This window comes from Colletotrichum phormii (assembly GCF_030913505.1).
Source record: "Colletotrichum phormii strain CBS 102054 chromosome Unknown BDP81scaffold_5, whole genome shotgun sequence".
In the NCBI taxonomy this organism is placed as follows: domain Eukaryota; kingdom Fungi; phylum Ascomycota; class Sordariomycetes; order Glomerellales; family Glomerellaceae; genus Colletotrichum; species Colletotrichum phormii.
Window position 1 is genome coordinate 1944756 of NW_026851447.1, and position 21587 is coordinate 1966342.

General features: G+C 53.6%; 6 protein-coding genes across 6 annotated transcripts; 3 read left to right on the forward strand and 3 right to left on the reverse strand.

Moving 5' to 3' along the window:
* Positions 1-1454: 1454 nt before the first annotated feature.
* BDP81DRAFT_391888 (uncharacterized protein) lies at positions 1455-1931 on the forward strand (the record flags this gene model as incomplete). Its single annotated transcript, XM_060587611.1, has 1 exon — positions 1455-1931. One exon carries the CDS (start codon positions 1455-1457, stop codon positions 1929-1931), a length of 477 nt encoding a protein of 158 aa, XP_060448440.1.
* Positions 1753-3164, forward strand: BDP81DRAFT_184328 (uncharacterized protein). Its single transcript, XM_060582324.1, has 2 exons — positions 1753-3084; positions 3141-3164. Exon 1 carries the CDS (start codon positions 1973-1975, stop codon positions 2792-2794), a length of 822 nt encoding a protein of 273 aa, XP_060448441.1. The 5' UTR covers positions 1753-1972; the 3' UTR covers positions 2795-3084; positions 3141-3164.
* Positions 3165-7890: 4726 nt separating this feature from the next.
* BDP81DRAFT_421933 (uncharacterized protein) lies at positions 7891-8551 on the reverse strand. Its single transcript, XM_060589946.1, has 2 exons — positions 8089-8551; positions 7891-8033 (listed from the first exon to the last, which is right to left on the reverse strand). Exons 1-2 carry the CDS (start codon positions 8267-8269, stop codon positions 7963-7965), a joined length of 252 nt encoding a protein of 83 aa, XP_060448442.1. The 5' UTR covers positions 8270-8551; the 3' UTR covers positions 7891-7962.
* Positions 8552-14280: 5729 nt separating this feature from the next.
* On the reverse strand, positions 14281-15141 carry BDP81DRAFT_512905 (isochorismatase; the record flags this gene model as incomplete). The annotated part of the gene is made up of 3 exons (XM_060595807.1): positions 15072-15141; positions 14817-14999; positions 14281-14759 (listed from the first exon to the last, which is right to left on the reverse strand). Exons 1-3 carry the CDS (start codon positions 15130-15132, stop codon positions 14281-14283), a joined length of 723 nt encoding a protein of 240 aa, XP_060448443.1. The 5' UTR covers positions 15133-15141.
* A 2553-nt stretch (positions 15142-17694) lies between these two features.
* BDP81DRAFT_391891 (Snf7 family protein) lies at positions 17695-18445 on the reverse strand (the record flags this gene model as incomplete). The annotated part of the gene is made up of 2 exons (XM_060587612.1): positions 17695-18333; positions 18398-18445. The coding sequence occupies 2 exons, from the start codon at positions 18443-18445 to the stop codon at positions 17695-17697; spliced, it is 687 nt and encodes a 228-aa protein (XP_060448444.1).
* Positions 18446-20066: 1621 nt separating this feature from the next.
* BDP81DRAFT_184403 (HSP20-like chaperone) lies at positions 20067-21500 on the forward strand. The gene is made up of 3 exons (XM_060582325.1): positions 20067-20232; positions 20387-20779; positions 20883-21500. The coding sequence occupies exons 1-3, from the start codon at positions 20205-20207 to the stop codon at positions 21092-21094; spliced, it is 633 nt and encodes a 210-aa protein (XP_060448445.1). The 5' UTR covers positions 20067-20204; the 3' UTR covers positions 21095-21500.
* The last annotated feature ends 87 nt before the right edge of the window (positions 21501-21587 follow it).

Genomic DNA, 21587 nt, shown 5'->3' on the forward strand with positions numbered 1-21587 from the left:
GACTTTTCACCTACCTAGAGTGCTAGAGTCCTAGACACAGCTGGCCTGGGGAGCCAGTCGGAGTCTTGGAGACCGCTTGCGCCTACGGAGCCAGGCCCGTCCGTTCGCAACTCCATTCCCGTTGCCCCGTGGGAACATTCCCCGCGGCATTCAAGCGGCGATTGCGATTCAGCTTTTGTTTGCGCCATGATGTTTCTCACTTTTGATAGTTGACACAATGCCAGAAAAGGTACTATTGAAGCAATACTGATACTCTACACCTCATGTAACACCGTACTCTGGTATATTGTATATATCATGACTCTTTCTGCCCATGTTCGAGTCATCTTGGTGTTTCGACCACACAGGGGCGGTAAAAGCAACACCAAGTACACCAAACAACCATCAGCAATCAGCAATAACGAGCGTCATCATAACCAACAACACCATCAGCAACATCCCGCCCCCGCCGAAAGACACCACCCTCACACTTTTATTCGTATACAGAGATAGACACACGCAGCTGCAGGCAAGAGTCAATCCAGCCCATCCGACTTACTCGGGTGCAAATACGGACACAAGTCATCACCGAGAAAGAGGCCAAAAAGCAGGATTTCCAATATTCCGTCTCGTCCACTCTTTATCCGAACCTATACAATTCCGCTGTACTGACTGTACCGCGGTGCCGACGACGACCACGAAATACCGGTACGAGACTCCATAGTTCGGACAGTACCTACTCTCAGCAGCTCCTCGGCAACGCCACGTCGAGAATAGTCACCAAGCCCAGGCCCGCGGTCCAACTCTGTATTGCCAGAAGCAGGTAATTAACCAGCCAGCCTGAGCCTGAAGGGTACCAAGGATTGGGAATACGGTGTTCCTCCCGCGCGACCGCCAGCCCTGTCGCCGACATTTGTCCTTTCTTCTTTCCCTTTTCACCATACCGTCCCTAAAAACACCCCTCTCACACCCCCCTTGCCGACAACTGCAACCGCTTTCCGCCCAAGCCCAACACTTCAGCTCTTTCCTTACCGGAACCGCACCCCCTGCGCTGTCAGCACTCACATTCCCACACACCCCCCTTTCCATCTCCGTCACCGCCTCCCTTGCCTTGTTTTCCCACCCCCTCGGGATACCGGGAACGCAGTTACCCAATTTTTAGGCTTGCCAAAAGGCCTAGGTCCACTCTCCGAAATTCCTCGGGACGTTGCTCTGGCCCAACCTTGCACCTCCTACTCCTGGCTGTTGATTCCCACCCCCTTTTCTCTTACACCCCCAACACCCCCAACACCCGCAATACGCCCCCCCCAAAAACCAGAGGAAGGCAGACGCGCCCCTTGGGACTTATAAGTCTCCCGTGTCCACCTTCTCCCACACTCCCTCAGTTCGTGATAATCAACAACAATATCCACAACTCTCAAGTCTTATACGAACAAGATTTTTCAACACTCAACATCACTCTACACATCGCAGCCATGTACGGCTCATACGGTTCATACAGCTCCATGGGCTCCGTCTCCATGGGCTCCGTCTCCATGACCGCCCCCATTGATATCTCTCCCAGCAACATGCTTGCCCACGACCGGTCGTGCGCCTTCCCTTCATGGCCACGCCGCGATACCCTCGCCGACTTTGACGGCGAGCCCAGAGCCACCTCTTACCTTTCCGACGAGGATCTCTTCCCCCAGGACTTCGAGGACGACTCCCACAGCGTCTCTAGCCACGGCAGCTTCTCTTCGCCCAACTGCCGCTCTCCCCAGATCTCCGAGGTCGAGCTCCTCGAGATGGAACGCGAACGCATGGCCATGCAGCGTGAGGCCCTCCGCTGCGTCATGGCCGAGAAGGAACGTCGCCGCCAAGCAGCTCTTCAGCAAAAGAAGTCGCAACGCCGCGGCAGCTCCAAGAAGAGCCCCAAGAACAAGCTCGCCTCCATGACTCCTATCGCCGAGTGAGAGCTTCCCACGATGAAGCTGCAAGCTCTTTACTATCCGGCATGTGGCATTGCGCAACCATCTATTGTTCGGACGAGCATACTTTAGCTCGCCGACACACCTCGTCTCGACAAACCCTAATCCATAATATCGGCAGCCTCTTCAGCATGGCGCCGGCAAAGACCACACCAAATCAGGAACGCCTTCGACCTGGAACATCCAATATGCTCCGACGGTCTAAGGCTCTGGTCTTCAAACACAAACACGCCTCTCGCAACTCAACCACCGTGGCCTCGGCCTCGTGTGCGACGCGGCCTGCTTCCACATCACAGGCTTGCAACCGATCATCCAAATTCCGGCTTGCTCATCACTTCACGGGGCGACTCGGAACGCCGTGTGGGGGAGCACAAGCAAAGCCGATCGTGGGGCAGCCCGCAGCAGTGTGTCTCGGCCACACTCGCACACGCCCGGCGGTATCGGCCACCCACCGAACAAGAGTCACCCGGCAATGGCTGGTGTGGCAGGTGAGAGGACTTACAGGTCGGCTGCCTCGTTACGTTGCAATCAATACCTGGTCCTCGTGGACTCATCATTTGGGCACTGGCATTTCACATGCCTTGCATCAACCCTGTTTACTGTTTTTCCTCTATTGTCTTTTCATGTTGATACCCCCCCCCCCCCCCCTTTGCTGTGGCCCACCGAGGTGGCCCAGCTATTATTTGTCGCATGGAGTTTGTTCTTTCATGTCGATCAACGGATCGACTTTCGGATTATTGGGGGCAGCATGGCATCACAGCACATTTTCACAGGACTTTGCATCCGCATTATCGGGGACTTCAGCATGGGAACAACATTTTGCCCACACGAGGCTTCGCATTAGTTAGTTAGTATTTAGTACGAGATACCCTTCGCCACGCGCGACATCAACATTTGATTCTATTCTACATGACAAGATATCTGCATCCACCTATTCGCTTCCTGGTGATTTGTAAACCGGATGACTCAGGCATGCATCGCCTCCCTTTCACTATAGGATGCACTTGCTTCTGACATTTGCATTCGTGCATCGAAGGTGTAAGGCATTTGAAATCAAGAAAATGTCAGAGTCATTCCATGGTTCCGTTCCGGCATGCAGAATTACAAGTGTAGAGTCATACTTTTACGAGCAGCAAACGTAAGCATGTGGCAGCCGACTGGCCTGGATTCAGCGGTTGCTGATGCGTTTACCAGGCGCTGGTTTGGACTGTGTGTGGCTGTTGAGGGTTGCTGCTTGCTTCACTTGCTTTCGGTCGCTGACAAAGTGACCCAAAGGTCCAGCTCGGGGTCTGTGGATTCTGGAATCAGCAATATTGGAATTTATTGTGGGAGCTGCAACTGGAGACTGGATGCGCCAGGCTCAGCCGGTCGGGGCTGAAGGTTTACCCTGTTTTTCCTCGGCTTTGTGAGTTTGTTGTGGTTGTTCTAGCCACACAAAATCATGTCGTCATTAATTATTCGTATTTGTCTCGCTGGCTGTTCGGAACTATGCGAGCGGTGACGGGTATTGTGCCAGCCAACTGCTAGACCTAGTGTGTGAGTGTGTTGGTGTCTCCATGATTGGGGGAGAGACGGAGGCAGAGCCGATGGCCGATGGCTGTTGCGGCTTGTGACTGGAGTATGGCAATCTGGGACAACAGGAGCCCTCACAGTAAACGGTCGGGAACCGTCGGGAGATTCACCCCTGTTAGTTTGACTTAGGTAATCATTCAAGGTCTCGAGCTTTCAAGCAATTCCCGTTGAGAATTCCCGGCGGCACTGTTCGCTTGAATTTGCGGGTATGAACTTGCAAGCCCTGGGATATGCGTTGTTGCTAGGAGGATCCAGTTGGGCAAGAACCGACCCCGTCATGCCATTTGCTCCGTCCGAAAGACACAGCCTCACTTTGTTCTTCCTCCCCGCCCCCCCCAGATTGTGATTCCAGGCCTTCGGCGCATTACGAATTTCCCAAGGACCCGGGCCAGAGGGTGCCCAGAGGGAGGGGGACCCAAAAGTCATCTCTATTCTTGGATGTTTTACTATGGTGGCAGAGGAAGGCTGTAATAATTCTACCGAGATCGATGTCTGGATTGCGTGTCTCCATTGCAATCTTCGGATCTTTGGACCGTTTTGGGGGGGGGGGGGGAGCTGTGTTTGGATACGGGGGCGGGCAATATGTAATGTGGCGTGCGCGTCTATGTTCATGGCTTAGGTAAGGTTTTCCTGGGCTTTGTGGCGTAGCAGCGGGCGGCCTCGATTATGGCGTTTGTAAACTACGTAACCTATGGGGCTAAGAAGCCACAAGCCTCGGCAGTCTTTCGCAGGCGGACATTGCCTTTCAACCACCGACACCGACCGCGGCAAAAGGTTGACAAGGACCCTTGAAGACCCGGGGAAAAGAGGCGCTTGGCTTTGACCCATCGTGCCTGTTTGCGTTTACTGTTCGGTGTTGCTTGGAGGACACCGGATGCGCTACGATACGAACAGTCACAGGCAGGTTTTTCTTTGACTACGGATACTCGATGAAGGAGCTGGACGAAGGAATCGGGATGGATCGGAGATCCGGGGGTGACCTACCTAGCTACCGCTTCTCGGGAGGTTTTACCTTGGCCTTGAGGAAGCCGAGGAACGAGTTTCCGGTCTCCTTTGAATGCTGGATATTGCTATGCCGCGGGATGTTTTCGACGGGTAGAGTTTAGTGACGTTCGGTTCCTTTTCGCTCATGCTCGGGAAGCCAAGTAAAGACTGTTGATGCATTGTAGACGCGGTATACCGAGGCTTCGGGGGAACTTGGAAGGAGGAGCAGCAGCACAGTCTGGGGTTTGAGTTCAAGCTGTATAGATTGCAATGCCTTGGCTCGATGACGGTATTACGGATACTCCTGCGGCCTACGGGTGAGATGCGGAGAGTCGGATAGACAGACGCAAATGGCCCACTTCTTACCACCGGGGGACGGAATCTTTCGGACTCGGCCCCGGAGTGCGGAGGAGTTTTTGGGGAGGGGGAGGGGGAGGGGGAGGGGTGGTGGGGTGTAGACAAGATGCAAGATAGTTGTCGGCATCACGAGTGTTGATCTTGAGATTTATCTGACACCTGAGATGGGCAAGATGGAGAATGCAGATTATGGCGTGAGGGGAGATCTTGAGAGATCTTTACTGCGTTTTCTCAACGGTTTCAGCCACACTCTTTGGGATCTTCCCATCGAAAGACAATCTACATACGGTGTCGTCGACGGACAAAGTCAGAAGAATCGACATCTGAATTGTTCATGATCTGATCTCATCTGATCTGATCAAGACGGAAAGACTTGATGTCTCGACACCCCCTCCGTGATAACCCGCGGAGGTGAGGACGCCGACCATCTTGAAGGGAGTCAGTGGTGGGCTGCATCGCCGGTATCTCAGACTGAACAGCCCCTTTGCGAAACCGGACATGAGTGGCCCTCCTCGCGGCTCCGCTCTCCGCGGATTCTCGTTGAAGAGTCAACCCCAAGCCAAACCGGTTATCGTGAAAGCTAATTCCCGACATAAGTGATAGGGCTGCTTAGAATTGCGGGTGAGGTCGGGAGGGAAAAGCGCCCAAAGGTGATCTTTTGGACAGGACCCTCCCCGCATTGCGTGCGATTACGCTCGGTGCAATGCAGATAAGCCCAGCGGACCAGCTCCGTTAGTCGCGGGGTAACTCTTGTTGTCCCAATCCCTTGCAATGGAGACGTTACGATTGGCTGGGATAATCGAGTCCAGCTGGTCGAGATAGGCAAACCGCACTTCTATTCTCAGTAATAAACCGGGGCTTGCATTCCGTTTAGAACTCTAGATCTACGTTTTTACGGCCGCGAAGGACTGGACCCTGAAAAATTAAAATTAAAAAAAAAAAAAGTCCTTGCCGCGATTGCGGAATTGTGCAAGACGCGGTCCCACAATGGGAGGTGGCGGCGCGGCTCTCTCTCGTCTCCATTCCGATCATCTTAAGCCAGCAAGGAGAAAGGAAGAGGCGAACGGCGCGGACACGATTCGTAGACGCCCTTTAACCGTCGGCTCGGTTCCAGCGAAAGAGTCTGCAACGAATCCAACGGCTTCCAGCATCCAGAGCCTGAACGGTGGATTTGGCTCCTCTTTCTCTTTTTTTTTTCTCGGCTCCTCCTCTCCAAGTCCCCGCCCTTTGGGTTCATGGACCCAAGCGACTCCAGTCAGGAAGCGTGGCGGAGTTGCCAGAGGAGCATGGCATTGGCATTGGCAATCAGCAAAAACTTGGGAACGGTGGAGTCTGATGGAAGGGTCCCTGCACCGGGATGGATTCCCGGCGCCTAGACCTCGTTCTTGCGGTTGACGGACGGGGGGGGGGGCTCACCATTTATCCAAACACCACTCCCCCCCTTGGAGCCATGGAGCACTTGGAGAGGTCTTGAGCGGAGTCTTGGAGTACGTTGTGGATCTAACAACGGAAAAAGGTGATTGGCAACTTTGGGGGAGCCAAACGGGATGCCCCGGCGAATCCCAACGTGTCAAATCTCTCCCTCTTCCCTCAAATCCCCACCGATACCCACGACGGGGACGATCGCTCCCGGGGTTTGGAGAGGCTCTAGACCTTTTCCGGTCTTTGCACACTTTCCTGTTTTGTCTTGTCCGGTGGAGCTTTTTCGTGGTGCAATCATGGAGACTGGAGGGGTTGTGAGGAGCTCTAGCCCAAAGGACTGCCATGACAGGGAGCTCCTCTTTGGTGCAAAATTCTGTCTGCCAGATGAACGAGTCCACGAAAAGAGGGTCTCGCGGGTTATCAGCGGCGGGATTACTGTTTGGTCTGGGTCCTTTGCGGATAGGAAGAGCACTAAGAGGAGGGGAGAAAGAGAGATATGGAGCACTTTGGGAAGCTCTGGAAGCTTTTTCTGCCAGGCTACTTGCTAGTATAGAGAGAAAGGGAGTCAGTCTCATTAACCAAACGGATGAAGTCTCGTTCGAATTTCGAAGAATGGGGAAGGAGGGTGAATAGAACCCAATGGTCCTTTTGGCGCATTCGAAAAGTGTTTAGCAAAAAAGACCCTGTCTCAACCTGCCTCTCGAGTTCTCAACATCAAATGCAAATTCTGACAAGCGGTATCCATTCACCGGTCCGGCACCCTTTTTTTTGGTCTCGGTGCTTCTTTTCCCGCCGAATCATTCCCCGTCACAAGCTTCACCCGCCCTTCTCGAAGCTCTAGTCTCTAGATGCTTGAGCTTTCAAACTCATCAAGAAGCAGAAAAGGCCCTTCTTGTCTGGAAAGCTCCGCTTTTCGGAGGCTCTTCGGCATTATGACGAGTTTGATTGGTGACAAATGGACGGTTCAGAGGGGGAAGCTCTAACCTCTCTCTCTCTCTCTCTCTCTCTCTCTCTCTCTCTCTCTCTCTCTTTCCGCAACTACCCCCGGTCCGAAAAGAAAATTCCTTTCAGGGAAAATTCTTCCATGTGGCTTCTAAAGTGCTGTCAGAGTCTCTCCGCCTCGGAAAAAAAAAACTGGTCGAGAGATGCCGGGATTGCTCCACCTCCTTATTCCCCCAAGCCCAGCAGCCCAGCCGTCTGGATTGGCAGCATGGCACTTTGCGCGTCGAGACCGCGCTGCTTCTGACCACGGTACCGCGTAATCCCTCGTCTCGGTGTCGTTTCGGTAAACTTGAGTCGTGGAGACACTTAAACCCCAAAGTCAAAGTGGTAATCGGAGAATCTCCGACGCACACACCTCTCTCTCTCAGTCTTTTTCAGTTGTTCTCTCACATCTCGGTCTTTCCTCCGGGGCTCTTGTCGAGTTCGGGTGGCTCATGAATCGCGTGTGGCGCAACCCAACCACATCCTTTTTTTCTTTTCTTTCTTAACTGTTCTTTTCCAGAAGAATCTTGGAAGAGGCGGGCCTGTCGTCCGAAAGGGCATCCTCAAGCGCAAAAGAACTGGCAATCGTCACAAAAAAAAATTTAAAAAAATTCAGGGACGCAACGCTTGCAACGTGAACACTGATTCAGTTATTCCCCGAATCGCTCACCATGCAGGTTCGACGTCAACTATGACTTCAGTCTTTTGACATGATGAACAATTTGATCGTCCTTTCCCGTCCATCATCCGGGATTCTCCATACGATCTCTGTTCAAAAATTTTCAACACGCCCCCTCCTTCTTTTGTCACGATATCAAACGACCCTCAATTTTGTCTCTTTTCCCGGCCGGCAAACGTGGGTATTCACAAGTTGCCAATCTATGGCAACATGTTACACTACTCCATAGGACCAAGATTCTAGCTTGCGGGTGTGTGTGTAATCCCACAAGGTATGCCACGCGAATTGGCCACCCGCACAGAAGTTTGTTAAACCACGCTTCCATCGTCGTTCCGCCGTCATCCTGAAGCACTGGCCCCAAGGGAACTGACGTTCTTTTTCGGGCGACTGACTAGTGTAGAGCGCGCAAAAATCCTGACTCTTGATCTCAAAGGATGGCAACCTGGGGAAAACCTGGGAAAACCCGGGACGGCGGATGGGTTGGTGGTGGCTTGTTGGCTGTTGGTTGTTGGTTGTTGGTTGTTGGTTGTTGGTTGCCCACGGTCTGAAACTCGAGGCGTTCAAGCCACACAGTTGTGTAGTTCCGTTACACCGGACAGGATTCCCCAATCGGTATTCCATCTCTATTTCCTGTTGGTTGGCTGAACGTAAAGACGGCGTCCGGCGGCCAGCTCTGACGCCGTCTGCAACTGCTGCTGTGTGACATCAACCCCGCCTACGGCTACAGATCGAAAGACGAACTGGGTTCAGCCTTTTTTTTTTTTTGTCCTTTCTTTGCCTACGGATACCCGTGTTTCTCGGTGGGTGTACCTATATCTCAGCCAACGATGAGTGGAACAAAGAACAACAACCAGAGACGAAAGATGCAAGACAAGCCGACAGAGCAAACATTCAGTGTTTCCTCCAACCAACAGTTCGAGTTGCACATCATCGTTTGGGCTCCTCGTTTCGCTTTCGGAGACCCGTCTGCCGTCCGATCAGGTTTCGGGACGGGTTCCGTTTGGCGTTTTGGAGGAGCCCAGTGATCTGCTACAAGCACAAGCAACAAGCGAGGGAGAAAAAACTGGACCGCGGTGTCTGTCTACAACTCTTCAGACCCAAGTCTAACACCCGTATCCGTAAAGCCTCCCAAAGAGCATTGGACGGAACGGTTCATCCGCATTCTTCAGTTGCCAAGACTTACGGATACAGGCGGGATACTCAAAAAGAGTATCCGTATCCGTTATACGCCGTTTCCTTTCTCCGCAGGCGCAAGCACCAGCAGGAAGCACATGCACGATTGACGGAAGACCCCCTCCCCTGGTAAACCGTGTCGTCGAGTTCCCGGACAAAACGTGGCCGTCGGTGTTGCAGAGTCGTAGAGTCGTAGTAAATTACCCGAAACGGCAGGTTCACTTCAGTCTAAACGGATCGACCGCGGAGCAAAACGTCAGTGTCACTTATCCGCCGTTACCGCACCTCTTATCGCAGCTCTCGGGCCTTTCCGAGATAAGATACGAGATACCACGTCCACGAGCAAGACATTTACGGTGAGTGGTGCGCGTGGGGTTAGGTTCACCGGCGTCCGGCGCCGATACGGACCGGGCTTATCTCACTGCGCGCATCTTCGTATCTGTAAGTGTACGGTGACACTCCATCACGAACGAATATTCTCGTATGCTGTCATCCTGTTGGCATTGCTATTTTCAACCCTTTGTCGATGGAATGGAACGGATGGATGGCGGTGGCACCACCACGCCTACACTTCAAACAAATGAAACGAACAGCCAGCGACGCCTCTTCCTTCTTCCCCTCCGCTATCTGGAGGGGAAGAGAAGAGAGGGGTGAGCTGGGCTGAGCTGAGCTGAAGATCCTCTGCACGGATTCTGCGCTCGAGGATCCGTGCCTTTCCGTCCGCAAGCGCAAAAACGCCATCACGTTTATTTTTGATATCTTGGGGGTGAAAAGAAGAACACACGCACAGAGGATTGAATAGCAACGTCTGTTCTTTTGCGAATCCCCCGTAAGCCCCGGCGCTCCAAGCAAAGGTCCGTCAGGGCGAGGGGGTTCCGGACCTTGGAACCACTCGTTGCACCACTGACTACCAACTAAGCCCCATTCGCTCGCGGCGTCTTTGAGCGAGTGCTGGCTGTAGTGGTGGGGGGTTTTTCGTTGTCACTGACTGTTTCCTTCACCGACCTCACGGCGGGAGAGGTAAGCGTGGGGGTTTGGTGGTTGAGTGTTGTTGGGTGATGTGATGCGGTTGTTGACCACCCCTCCTCTCATACCGCCAACCTGCCTTACGTATGTATTCTGCCGCCGAAGCCCGGAGGCGGTAAAGCCCCCCCCCCCTCGTGTCGACCACACCCGAGCCATCGAATATTGGCAATGCTTTCACCAAAATCAGGATCGGAGCCGTCCGTCAGAGCTTGCTTTTGTGGCTGTATACGCCTGTTTTCTTGCTGTTCATGTTTCCTTCTTTCTTCTCCCAACGGCGGCTGCGGCTTGCGGGCCCCCCCCCCTCCAAAGCCCAGGCCCTTTTTTCACCTACAAGTTACATCATCGTCACCGCCATATGCCAAACACCCATCAGGGTCGAACATTGCACGACTTGGGACTCCTTTGAGGGGTGTGGTGTGTGCTGCAGGGCAACGCAAAAGGGGGGGGGGGGGGGGGGGGATGATCGGGCAGGAATTTTGAACAAGAGACAAGAAAGAAAGACCTGCAGTATCTGCAGAATATGACAAGTGACAAGTGAGCAGGGGCTGGAACGGTCTTGGGAGTCCTGGACCACCCGGGGCAACTCGGGGAATCTCAGCGCGACCGCAGTGTCTCGTCGATCCCAACGCTTGCGAGATTACAGAAACACACCCGCAGGTCGAAACCCCACGGGCCTGGGTCTGGGTGCCGGCCACGACCGTCGACCGCATCTCGCAGGTGTCCAGCCTGCCTCTGCCTTTGCCTGCCACGCTGCCACGCTGCCACGCAGTTGCGTGCTTCGTGTGGCAGCGGTCACTGAGCACTGAGCGGTGTCTGTAGCGGTAATACCGTAATCCAGACGTTTGGCCCGCTGTCGGGAGATGGGCGATCCTCAGATATCGTGCATTCCAGGCCTTGCGTGCCCCTCCGGAGCCGGGCTCCGGAATGACGAACACACCAACGCTTCCCCTCTACCCCTCCCCCGTCCAATACTACAGCCGCCTTATACGACACTCATTTTGGTCAGCTCACTATAATGTAGATACCAATCACTTTGGAGCCCAATCTAAGCAACGTGGGCATCGTACAGACTCCAGTGCACACCCCTCAGCGTCACGTCGAGATACCGCATCATGACCAACGGCATTTGCTCCGAATATCGCATCCACCCATAAGAATACGGCAACCTAATAAAGAGACCATTCAAAATGGCTTCGCCGCGATTCGCGATGCTCATCCCACCATCACTCATATCCACTAGTAAATCCCCCACACGGTCAAAGTGCAAATGACAATACAAGTTGCTAATCGCCATCTCTGGGAACGCGACGTGAAATCAGTCGGGCGCCTCCCCATCACATCACACTGTTCATCACAGTTGACGGATGCCAATAACACTCGCAAAGGTCAGAAAGACTGGTGCAATACAAGAAAAGTGTCTGGGCGACCGCGTCCCATGTCCCCATGGCCGGCGCTCGGGACCTGGCTGGTCGGACGCCGGGCGCGTGCGAGGGCCGCGCTCCAATCACGGTTCGGCGCATCCCTCAAAGTTCGTGTTGCTCGCCGTCTGTTTGGGCGATTTGTGTAAATGTGATGGCCAATCCAGTTTACTATCACCGTTTGAATGCCAAAAACTGTCTACCTTACTCGTCTCATCCGTTTGTTGCGTGCGCGTCGCAATCACATCTCTCTAGACTCTCTCTCGCCTCATTAGTCTGTGACTCACCCATGGAAATTATCGGTGATGTGGATGCAAAAGAAGGTTTTTTTTTTTGTGCAAAGCGGTCGGTCGCAGACTTGCTCTGCATTTGCACACCGCGATTTCCCTCTCATGCACCTCATGCAAGCCAAACGCAGATTTCTTGATTATCGCTGCATGCGCCGGCACCCTCAGGGCCTTCACCTCTCTTTATTACCCCCCGGTCTCCTGCTTCCCATTCCCGCTGCATCAAATCCGATAGCGGGCCGCCATGAGCGCCGTAATGCACACACTACAACCCACAGCTGCCCCCCCCCCCCCCCCCCCCCCAATCCCGCTCTTCCGCGTTAGGGTTGCAGGAAGGATATCCCCAAATACATGTACCTCGCCTTACGTGCGCTACCGGCTACGCAGGTATGGGGAATCCGAAATAAGGTATGCGGTGTGTAACCCGTACCGCCGTGACACGGGTGACGGGCGTGCCAACCCAAGCTGAAGGTTGGGGCCCGGGGGCGCTTGGGTGCCTCCCCGATTCGCCCGCGATCGTGCAGCTTGCATCCCGAAGGGAAAAAAGAAAGAGGCAAGGAGAAGCACCAGAAAAGCAAACGCCAGAAGCATCGCAAGCTGAAACCGCATCCCTTTAGAAAGAAACTAAACCCCCTGTCAAGTTCATGTTTGGGTTCTGCCACCCCTCTATCCATCCATCGATACCTCTTCAACTCAGCTGCATATGGCACCCGTGTTCACCGCTCTCGATATAATCACAAATTGCAAAATACCTTTCTGAGAAGAAATGACAATATTACGGATACAAGCGCCCAAAAATGACCGATGTATCTAATACTGCGTCTCTTATCTGAGAATCCTTGGCATCGGGCAGATGTAAGAATGAACTTGTCTCTCGGGCTCTCCACCCAAGTGTCTCATTACACACATCCGCCAGGGCAGAATAATCACCCAAGACAAACCTGACCTAGACAGCAAAAGCAAGGCGAGTTCCAAGACAGCTCCATTCCAACCATGTCAAAGTCCCGACTACTTTGGGGTCCTGTTTGCGAGAAGACCCCCCCTGTCACGGCCGCCAACTGGCAGATGCACCACTGCGTTGTCTCCGATCGAGTACGCCAGATCGTCAGGGGAACGAAACCCCCTTCGTCAGGCTGCTTGCTTTGTCTTTGCTTCTCTTTTCTGTTCACCGTGACTCCCCGCTCTTTGTGCTACGATGAGTGACGTGTTGTCTATGGGGGATATGGGGCGCCGTTGAGGGCGTTTGCGCATCGACGACACTCAAAGTCGTTTGCTTTTGGACGAGCGTTGGCATTGTGAATGTCGTTCCACCGCCTTTTCTTCTGTCCACCGCTTAGAAAGAAAACATCATGTGGGTGATTGTTGGCCTTGGACATCTGATATTTCTCGCGATCAATAGTGCTCTTCGAGGTGTTACTCCGAGGCTGTACCCGAACCCACCGTATGTTTGATACGGATGGCGCTCTGAGGCATGCATGGCGGTCTGGCACAATGTCCGTAAACGCCATTTGCCCTGAGCTGAAAGTGAAGCCGGAATCCATATGCTCTTGTGAACAGCTTCAATAAGCCATACATGCCAACCATCGAGATCGTTCCATCCGTACCCTCCGTATCCGTCAGAAGCAATATCACATATACCGAGGAACCTAACGGTGCTGCTTCATCCGCATACGGACGGTCCCGAACCCTGGCTTCTCTCTCTCTCTCTCTCGCGTGGGAACTCTCCTCCGGCATCCGCGGCGGTTGTCAAACCTACATGAACCGCACGCAGCTCACCGCCGATCTCTTGATCAAGCCCTGCCTGTGAGCCCGCTTCATCGGGCCGCGTCAATGTTCCCACAAATTACCCCCCGGAAGAAGATGTTGCGCTCTGCATCTGGTCCCGGCGCGAGAGCCCCACTCAGCCGGCCCCGTCCTGGTCCGTGTGTCCGGCGCCGGGTGGTCCGCGACTTGCCTATTCGGGATATGGGAAGTCGAGGGACTGGGCTACTTTGGATGATCTGCAAACGGTCCGTCGGCACGATACTAACTTGGTTCACCTTGAGTTGTTGCGTAAAAAAAGACATTCTGGGCGTTTTTCGTACGTCTGACTGTTCCGAAAGTACCCCGTAGTTTGTTCCTTACAGAGGCCGCAAAGCCATTCACTCTCTCTCATAGCACATACGAGGAATGGTTGTTCAAAAGTTCTCTATTATTTACTTTTTTAATTTTAATTTTTAAAATTTTTATGTTGCGAAACAAAGACACCGGAAAGATGCCAGATCTCTAGAATAGCCGCGGAGGCTCATTAATGAGAGACAAGAAGATGAAGTTCATGGAACCATGTCGAGCATTCTAAGCTCACCCATTATATTCCACAGTCATTATTTTCGGGAATCATACCATCCTCCCATCCTCAACGAAGAGAGCAATCAAGTGTTGCATCTACTCCTTTACAGAGGCAGAGTCTCCTGCGCCGCAGAGACGGAACCGTTGTTCACGGCAGCGCGGTGGCCGCGGGCAATGTATCCGTAGGCGGGGTAGTAGGTGTCGAGCCAGGAGAAGAGCTCGAGGGCGCCGGGGGTGTTGCGCCAGTCGCGCATGAGGTCGAGGGAGATGGAGAAGAGGGAGACGACCTGGACGCCGGCGGCGGCCATGCGGTCGTTGGAGACGTCGCGGATGAGCTCGGTGGTGGTGCCAGAGGCCTCGACGTTGGCCCAGACGGAGTAGCCCTCGGCGCGGAGGGAGAGGGCGAGGAAGGTGGTGCAGACGTCCGTTGTGATTCCGGCGAGGATGATTTGCGACTTGTTGGCGGCGCGGACGGCGTCGCGGAAGTCGGCGTTGTCCCAGGCGTCGACCTCGCCGTTGCGCTTGATCAGGGGCGCGGTGGGGTGCATGTCGAGGATCTCCTGGGGGAGGGGGCCGTTGGGACCTGTGTTTTCTTTGTCAGCGTTTAGGAAGCAATGGCAGAGCTTGAAGGGATTCATACCGGTCTCGGCGGAGGTGGTCAGGACGACGGGGAGGTCAAAGACCTTGGCCAGGGAGGTGTGAGCGAGCATCGAGTTGCGGTAGAGGGTGGGATCGAAGTCGCGGGCGAGGTTGAAGAGACCCTCCTGCATGTCGACGACGAGCAGCATCGAGTCGTTCTTGTTGAGCCTCTCCCAGGGCACGGCTTGACTCCCGTGTTAGTAAAGCTGTGCTCTTTCCGAGGCTTGAGATGAAGTTATTGCGCTGGGTAGCTTACCATCAGCGTTGGCAACGGCGGAGAAGAGCGCCGAGACGGCGACAGTCATGGAGAACTTCATCTTGAAAGAGGATGTCTTGAGGTCTAGTCTTTTGGAGAGCCGGTTGAGTCTTTGAGATGAAGGAGACTGTTCTTGAATTGTCTGCTGGATGAGGATGGAAGGAAAAACGACAACTAGAGGCAAGGCCCTTCTCTCTTCTTATACAGAAATCTGACGATACACAGTAGAAGCAGAAACAACCCCGAGTCATAGGAGCATCAGTGACCAAAGTCCCTCACATCGGAGCAGACTCCGTCAAGCCAGCCAGCATTGTGAAAGGACGTCTGTCTGGCTGTCCATGACCAAGCCAAACGCGTTATCAAGCTGTGGGGTTTCCAATAGCCTCAAATCCCATCGGCATAGGAAGCACTTCCGACTAGACGACATGCAAGATGCAGGGCATCGTCGAAGCCTTGCCCGTCCCTCCTTGACAGGAAATTTCCCCATTAGGAAACATGCTGAAGTCGACGATGGGAAAAGCCGCATGGCTTTCGAACCTTGACAAGCATTCGGTAACCAAAACGCTGTACGTTAGTAAGCTCCCCCGGTTCGTCCAATGTCGGCAGCGAAAACGTCAAGCCTCTTCGGTAGTTTGTGAGGCTTGTCATTGGGTGGTTCACGCTTACCGAGCGGCCCTGGGTTGCTTTGAGGTGGAACTCCGCTCTGTGCGACCCACACCAGCATATTGAGATTGCGGAGAAAAGAGGTCAGCTTTGCCGTTCTTCTCTGTAAATCCGGTCTCCATCATGGAATTGGGATTTTTTTCCGAGATCTCGTTGCTTGGGAGGGAGTCGATGCGTGGGCTTGACTAAGCTTGACAGAGCCGATGTGACTGAGAGGACCCTACGCAAGCCGAGCCAGCAGGCTGGGTTAGCAAAGCATTGTGTAAGATAGTCGAGCTGCAGCATCTCATTTCCCCAGCCCCGCCAACGCAATAATGCAGAACATGACGTCCTGCCTACTTGGCGATGGGAAGACGGGGCAGACGTTGACGGCTTAGCTAAGAACCATGTCGGTATTTGATAAGGCGGTGGCTTTGCTTGGTGAGATGCGTCCCGCTCCGTTGTGGAGACTATCGGGACCGATGCCGCCATGTCAGAGTGGAGGCGCCGATTCCTAAGTTTTGATTGTGCGTGTGTCAGCACCCATCTCTGCACGTGGGATTGTTTGTCCTTCGAGCTCAGTCGCGGTGAAGCATGGGAGCATCGTGAACAGAAATTTTCTCGGCATTATCAGCCAGCTTGCAACAGGTACCCTCCCCTTTCTCATCTTCCTTCTTTCCCGCTCTCCGTCTCTCCAGCTTATGTCCCATCTCCTCTTCGTATTGAAGCCGTTACCATCTTAGTCCTGCTTTTTGGACTAGTATCTTGCCCATTTACTAGGTCAAACTGTCATTCCTATACGAAGATCCCCTCAAAGAAGATCCCCACGGCGGGCGGAAGTGCTTCTAGGCTCCTTGGAAAACAAGTCATGGAGAGGTACGGATACTAGGAGCCAAAGTATTTCAGCTTTAGAGTCCTGAACTACTCGGAGAGTTTCTGGGAATTCTCGGGACCATGGAGTTGGGAAAAGCAAACGGAGACTGTGAGTTGAGCGTGGAAACTTGACACTCTTTGAGAATACAGAAACGGAGGCCCAGGCCAGAGGGGCCACTTCCAAGCGGGTAAACATCGTACACCATTGGTTCCAACGGTTTCTACAAGTGATCACTAATGGGAGGAATCACAAAGCTTGTTTGTGACTGTGAGAAGATGGCTGGCAAGAACCGTCCATGACTGGTCGATCCATCGCCTTGACGGAGAGACAGGGAAGCTAGCCGCGAAGGATCAGGCAGCACATCAGTCAAGTTGGAGGACAGAACGAGGCAGAAATGAGCAAGGGGTAGTGCTCAGATGCTTTCGTGAGATTCCAACGGCATCGATGTTGTCTCTAGCAGGAAAATGGCCATGTAAGGCTCGGCGGACATCCTAAGGTGAAGAGCCGCCGACGTGATGAGGATACGTAGGGCTGGGCTTCCGGCGAATCTGGCATCGGGTAGTCCGGTGGAGGCAGGCTGGATCAAAATAGTTACCGCAAAGTGATCAGGCATGGCGGATCAAAGAATGTGTCCTCTGTTGGCCCAGCTCGTTGTATCTGCGATCATCAACTATTCACTACTTCCATTGTCACTAGGGGTCTGGCAGATGAAACCATTGTGTTGGAAGAATATAGTTCATTGTTCCGATTTGAAGACTCTCTTCCCAGGTCTCTGACTTCATTCAAATAGCCAAGCGAGAGAAATCATAGAATGCCCTTCGACCAGTGGTCATCTGGCCGTTCAAAACGTGAAGAGAATGTTTACCTCTGAATGATGGCTACTCCAAACGCCAGACGAAATATGAAGATGACCCGAGAGCACAACATGAGCCATAGCAACCGTGGGGTTGTGAACCACGCGACAGATCGCTGTCAGAGGCTCCTCCAAGTCTGGGCGTGTCTTCGTCACTGTCTCCAGACCAATGTGAAATGTTGCCTGCAAGAAAGCCAAACTGACTGGTCCGCGAAACAAAACACCGTACGCCGTATTTATCGATATGCAAGCCTTTAGCTCCGCAAGGCCTCCAGTCTGTTGCGCATCTGGTTCATCATAGCCTCGGCATCCTCCTCCTCCTCCTCGACCTCGACCGGCTTGGGCTCTTGCGTAACCGGCGCAGCGGGCAGCTTCTCCTTCGACATGCGATCCTTCAGGATCTCGCCAAGGACCTTGTCGACCTCGCCCTCGGCCTCCTCCTCTTCGAACTCGTCCAAGTCCTCGGGCAGACTCTCGCCAACCATCTCCTCGATGATACCGGCCTTCATCAGCTCCGCGCTCAATTCCTGCATCGTGCCGGCCAGCTCGGGTAGCCGAATCAACCGGTTGACGTCCTTCATCACGCCGACGCTCGCGCGGATGCTGCCCTCAATCTTCCTGACGGCAAATGCCTCATTGACCTGCATCTGCACGCTGTTGAGTTGCGCTTTGGAGGTGACTAGGCGATTACTCGTCTTTCGCGCCCGGATAAGCTCCCGCGCAAAGTCGCGGGCTTCCTTCTGTGCTTGCTTCTGTCTCGTGGGGTCTCGTTGGGCTCGCTTGTCGGCTTGGAGGATGAGGTTCTTCGTCTTGGCCTCGACTTGCCTAACCTGGTTGATGTCGCGGTCGAGTTTACGGATATTCGAGCGGATAAGAGCGTTGCATTTCCGCAGCTGTCCAGGTACAAGCTCGTTAGAAACCTCTCTAGATCCATCATTCATGATGGGCGTAACCTACCTGTTGCTGCGGATCAGGCTTTACGAATATGGCTCTGAGTGTCTCCATGTTGTGCAAACCGACAAACAACAAAAGGGCCCAAGAAGACCTTCTATACGAGGAGCCCTGGAATCCGAGGCGTCGCGATGATATTTAGTGGATGGTTATTCGTAGCGCGTTGTGTTAGGCTGTCGCCAGCCTCGTCGGTTGCCAGGTTTAATCAGCGCTGCCTTGGGTTGGGAAGCGATGTGTCGTCATTCCCTGCTTGCCGCATCGACTGATACGGCTCGTAGTGGGGGATAGTCGTCACGTGGGGAAAGCAGAATCGATATGTATGTATTCAGATGAGTGCGAGTATAGGGGGGCATGCATATATGGAATACCGCATTAAGCGATGTGTGTGCTTGACGCCGAACGGTGGCCAGGAAAGCTTCGGCTGGCTGGACTGGCATCTTGGCAACAACAGGAAACGCATTTTGAGTCAATAACTGCAGCGCTAAGTTAATCCTGAAATCTAAATGCCATTCAATCGGTAACCATTGGCAGGATTAGAAGTCTCTCAGTCGAGTGGAAAGATGCTCGCCCCTTTGTCATCCAGCGGACGGTTTGGGAATCCGAGTGCGGGCAGTCAGTATCACGTAGGCAGGCGAATCGCACGTTCCGGGCGGCCCGTATTGCAGCAAATGAGACCCCTGGTGGATAAGGGAATCGGCAAGGGCCCACGATGATCTCACTGCCTGCCTTAGATGACCCGCGTCGGAAGACAAGACGAAGTTACGTTGGCATGCTGGCTACCTATACATAGATATCGAGCAGCTGGGTGCTCGGGCCCGGATGGGTGACGGCTCCGACACTGAGGGACTGGGAAACATGACGAAGAACAGACTTTCGTCTCGCTGGGAGATCAAAGATTCCAGATCGCCTTACATTAGTTGACACAAAGGAACAGACTGCTCGGGGTAGATTTTGTTTTGTGCATGCGTCTGCTATGATGCGCCTCACCAAGAGCTGCAGGCAGGCGACATCTATCCACTCAGAATGCTTCTTACGCCTATTTCGTGGGGTTGCAGGGGGGTTGGAAAGCTCTTTCGGCTGTGAAGCCAACGTCTAGCAAAGAGGGGAAGACAGGGAAACAGGTACTTGCATCTGGAGCAAAAGTCCCACACAGAACGAAGTACCTGGCAGCAGCTGGAAAGGCAAGAAGAGGCTCGGCCAGGTACCTGGCACAGCCAAAAAGAGGAATAGGAAAAAAATAACAACCCTGGACTGGACAGGAGGGAGGAGGGAAACTTGGAGGGGGAAAAGGAGACGGGATTTCTAAGTGTACAGTGCGTTCAGCCCTGCCAGGGTCCGGTCCGCAGCGGCCCAGTGGTGGTGGCAGCACCAGTTGGCCCCCAGTGCCAGTGCCAGCCTGGAGCTGTTAAGGTAGTGCTACTAGTGCTGCGAGGTAGGTGCTCTGTGCTTCTTGCCGCCTGCCTACTTGTGTGGGTTACTACCAAATCTTTCGGATTCGAGCGCCTTCTACAATTGCCCGTGATCTCCAGGCGGTAACTGGAACCCACCCGGCCTCACCCCAACCAAGGGCCCAGCCTTTTCAAACCTGTAGCCTCACAACCCCCTCCAGCTTCTCTCTTCCACACACTCTCAACTCCTTCAACTCCAACAGTCGTTGTCGATATCTGCACAACTTCTACACATAATACCCCTTCTTACTAGGCCAATTTGCTAAACGCGATTGCCTACTTGCGACACATTTGCGCTTCGCGTGAATCAACCTACCCCTCATCCCCCGTCATAGCTCCCTGCTCGACAAATTCCCACCAACAAAATGTCTGCCACCACACAAACTCCTGAGGGTACGTATAAGCTCATCTCCCCTTTGGCGCATTCTAGGAATTTAATCGCCGACTCCTACATCCGCCTGCAATTCTTGATGTGTTCATTCTTCAAAGACACAACCTTGCTTCAAGTCGGAACCTGCGCCGAAGCTAACCCGGTTTCCCCCCACAGTTCTCTGGGCTCAGCGCTCCAGCTCCTCAGACGCCTCCAAGAACTTCGTCTACCTGACGATTACCGTTCCCGATGTTCCCAAGTCCAGCCTCAAGGTCGACCTGAAGCCTACCGGCCTGTCCTTCAGCGGTACCTCCGACTCTCTGAAGCGCTCGTATGCCGTTGATCTCGAGCTGTACGCTGAGATCGACCCCGCTGAGAGCAAGGTCAACCACACCGGCAAGAATGTCGAATTCAAGCTTCAAAAGAAGGAACTCAAGGAGGAGTACTGGCCCCGCCTGCTCAAGGAGGCCAAGAAGGTCCACTTCCTGAAGACCGACTTCGACAAGTGGGTCGACGAGGACGAGCAGGATGAGGCTGCTGAGGAGGACTTCTCTCAGTTCGGCGGTATGGGTACGTGTTTTGCAAATCCCCCTCTGAACCAACGCCCCACGGTGGCAGAGTATGGTGTAACAGAGCCTTTTGAAGTTCAAAGACTAACACGTTGGGTTACTAGGTGGCATGCCTGGCATGGGTGGCCCCGGCGGCGGCGACTTCGGCGGCATCGACTTCTCCAAGCTTGGCGGCGGCGGCGCACCGGGTATGGAAGGTCTGGGAGATATGGAGGATGAGGAAGATGACGAGGATGACGATGACATGCCTGCCTTGGAGGGCGAGGAGGACGACGGCAAGGCCGCCCCTGCCGCTGACAAGGCTGCTGCGAAATGAGCAATTTCTTCCTTTATCACGCACCCCGAGACGACTTTCCCGGCACTTAGGCCAACATACTTGGCTGCAACGCCCGTGGATACCGCTCTAGACTAACGACTCTGAATGTACTCTTTCGAATCAAAAGACAAAAAGAAAAGACGATCCGTGATCTTTGGGACTGGTTTCTATTTATCTCCAATGAGAACTCAAGGTGTAGTGGGCATTTAGCGAATGGATCTCATGGTTCTTTAAGTTTTCTTCCGAGCCTCACTACGGGAGTAATTCCTCCGCAAAGGCGATTCGTGATCTCTGTCCATACCCCTCCGGTTTACAAAGAGTTACGCATAGTTAGGAGACGGCGAATCGATCTGAGGCTAGCCTTGTTCCTTTATCTACAGACACATATTCTTCTACACGCTCTGGCCGCAAGCTACATGACTTCGCCTCAGACCGAGTGTTTATCTCACCACAGCCGCCTGACAAAGGATCTCACGTAGCATTAATCAAGTTC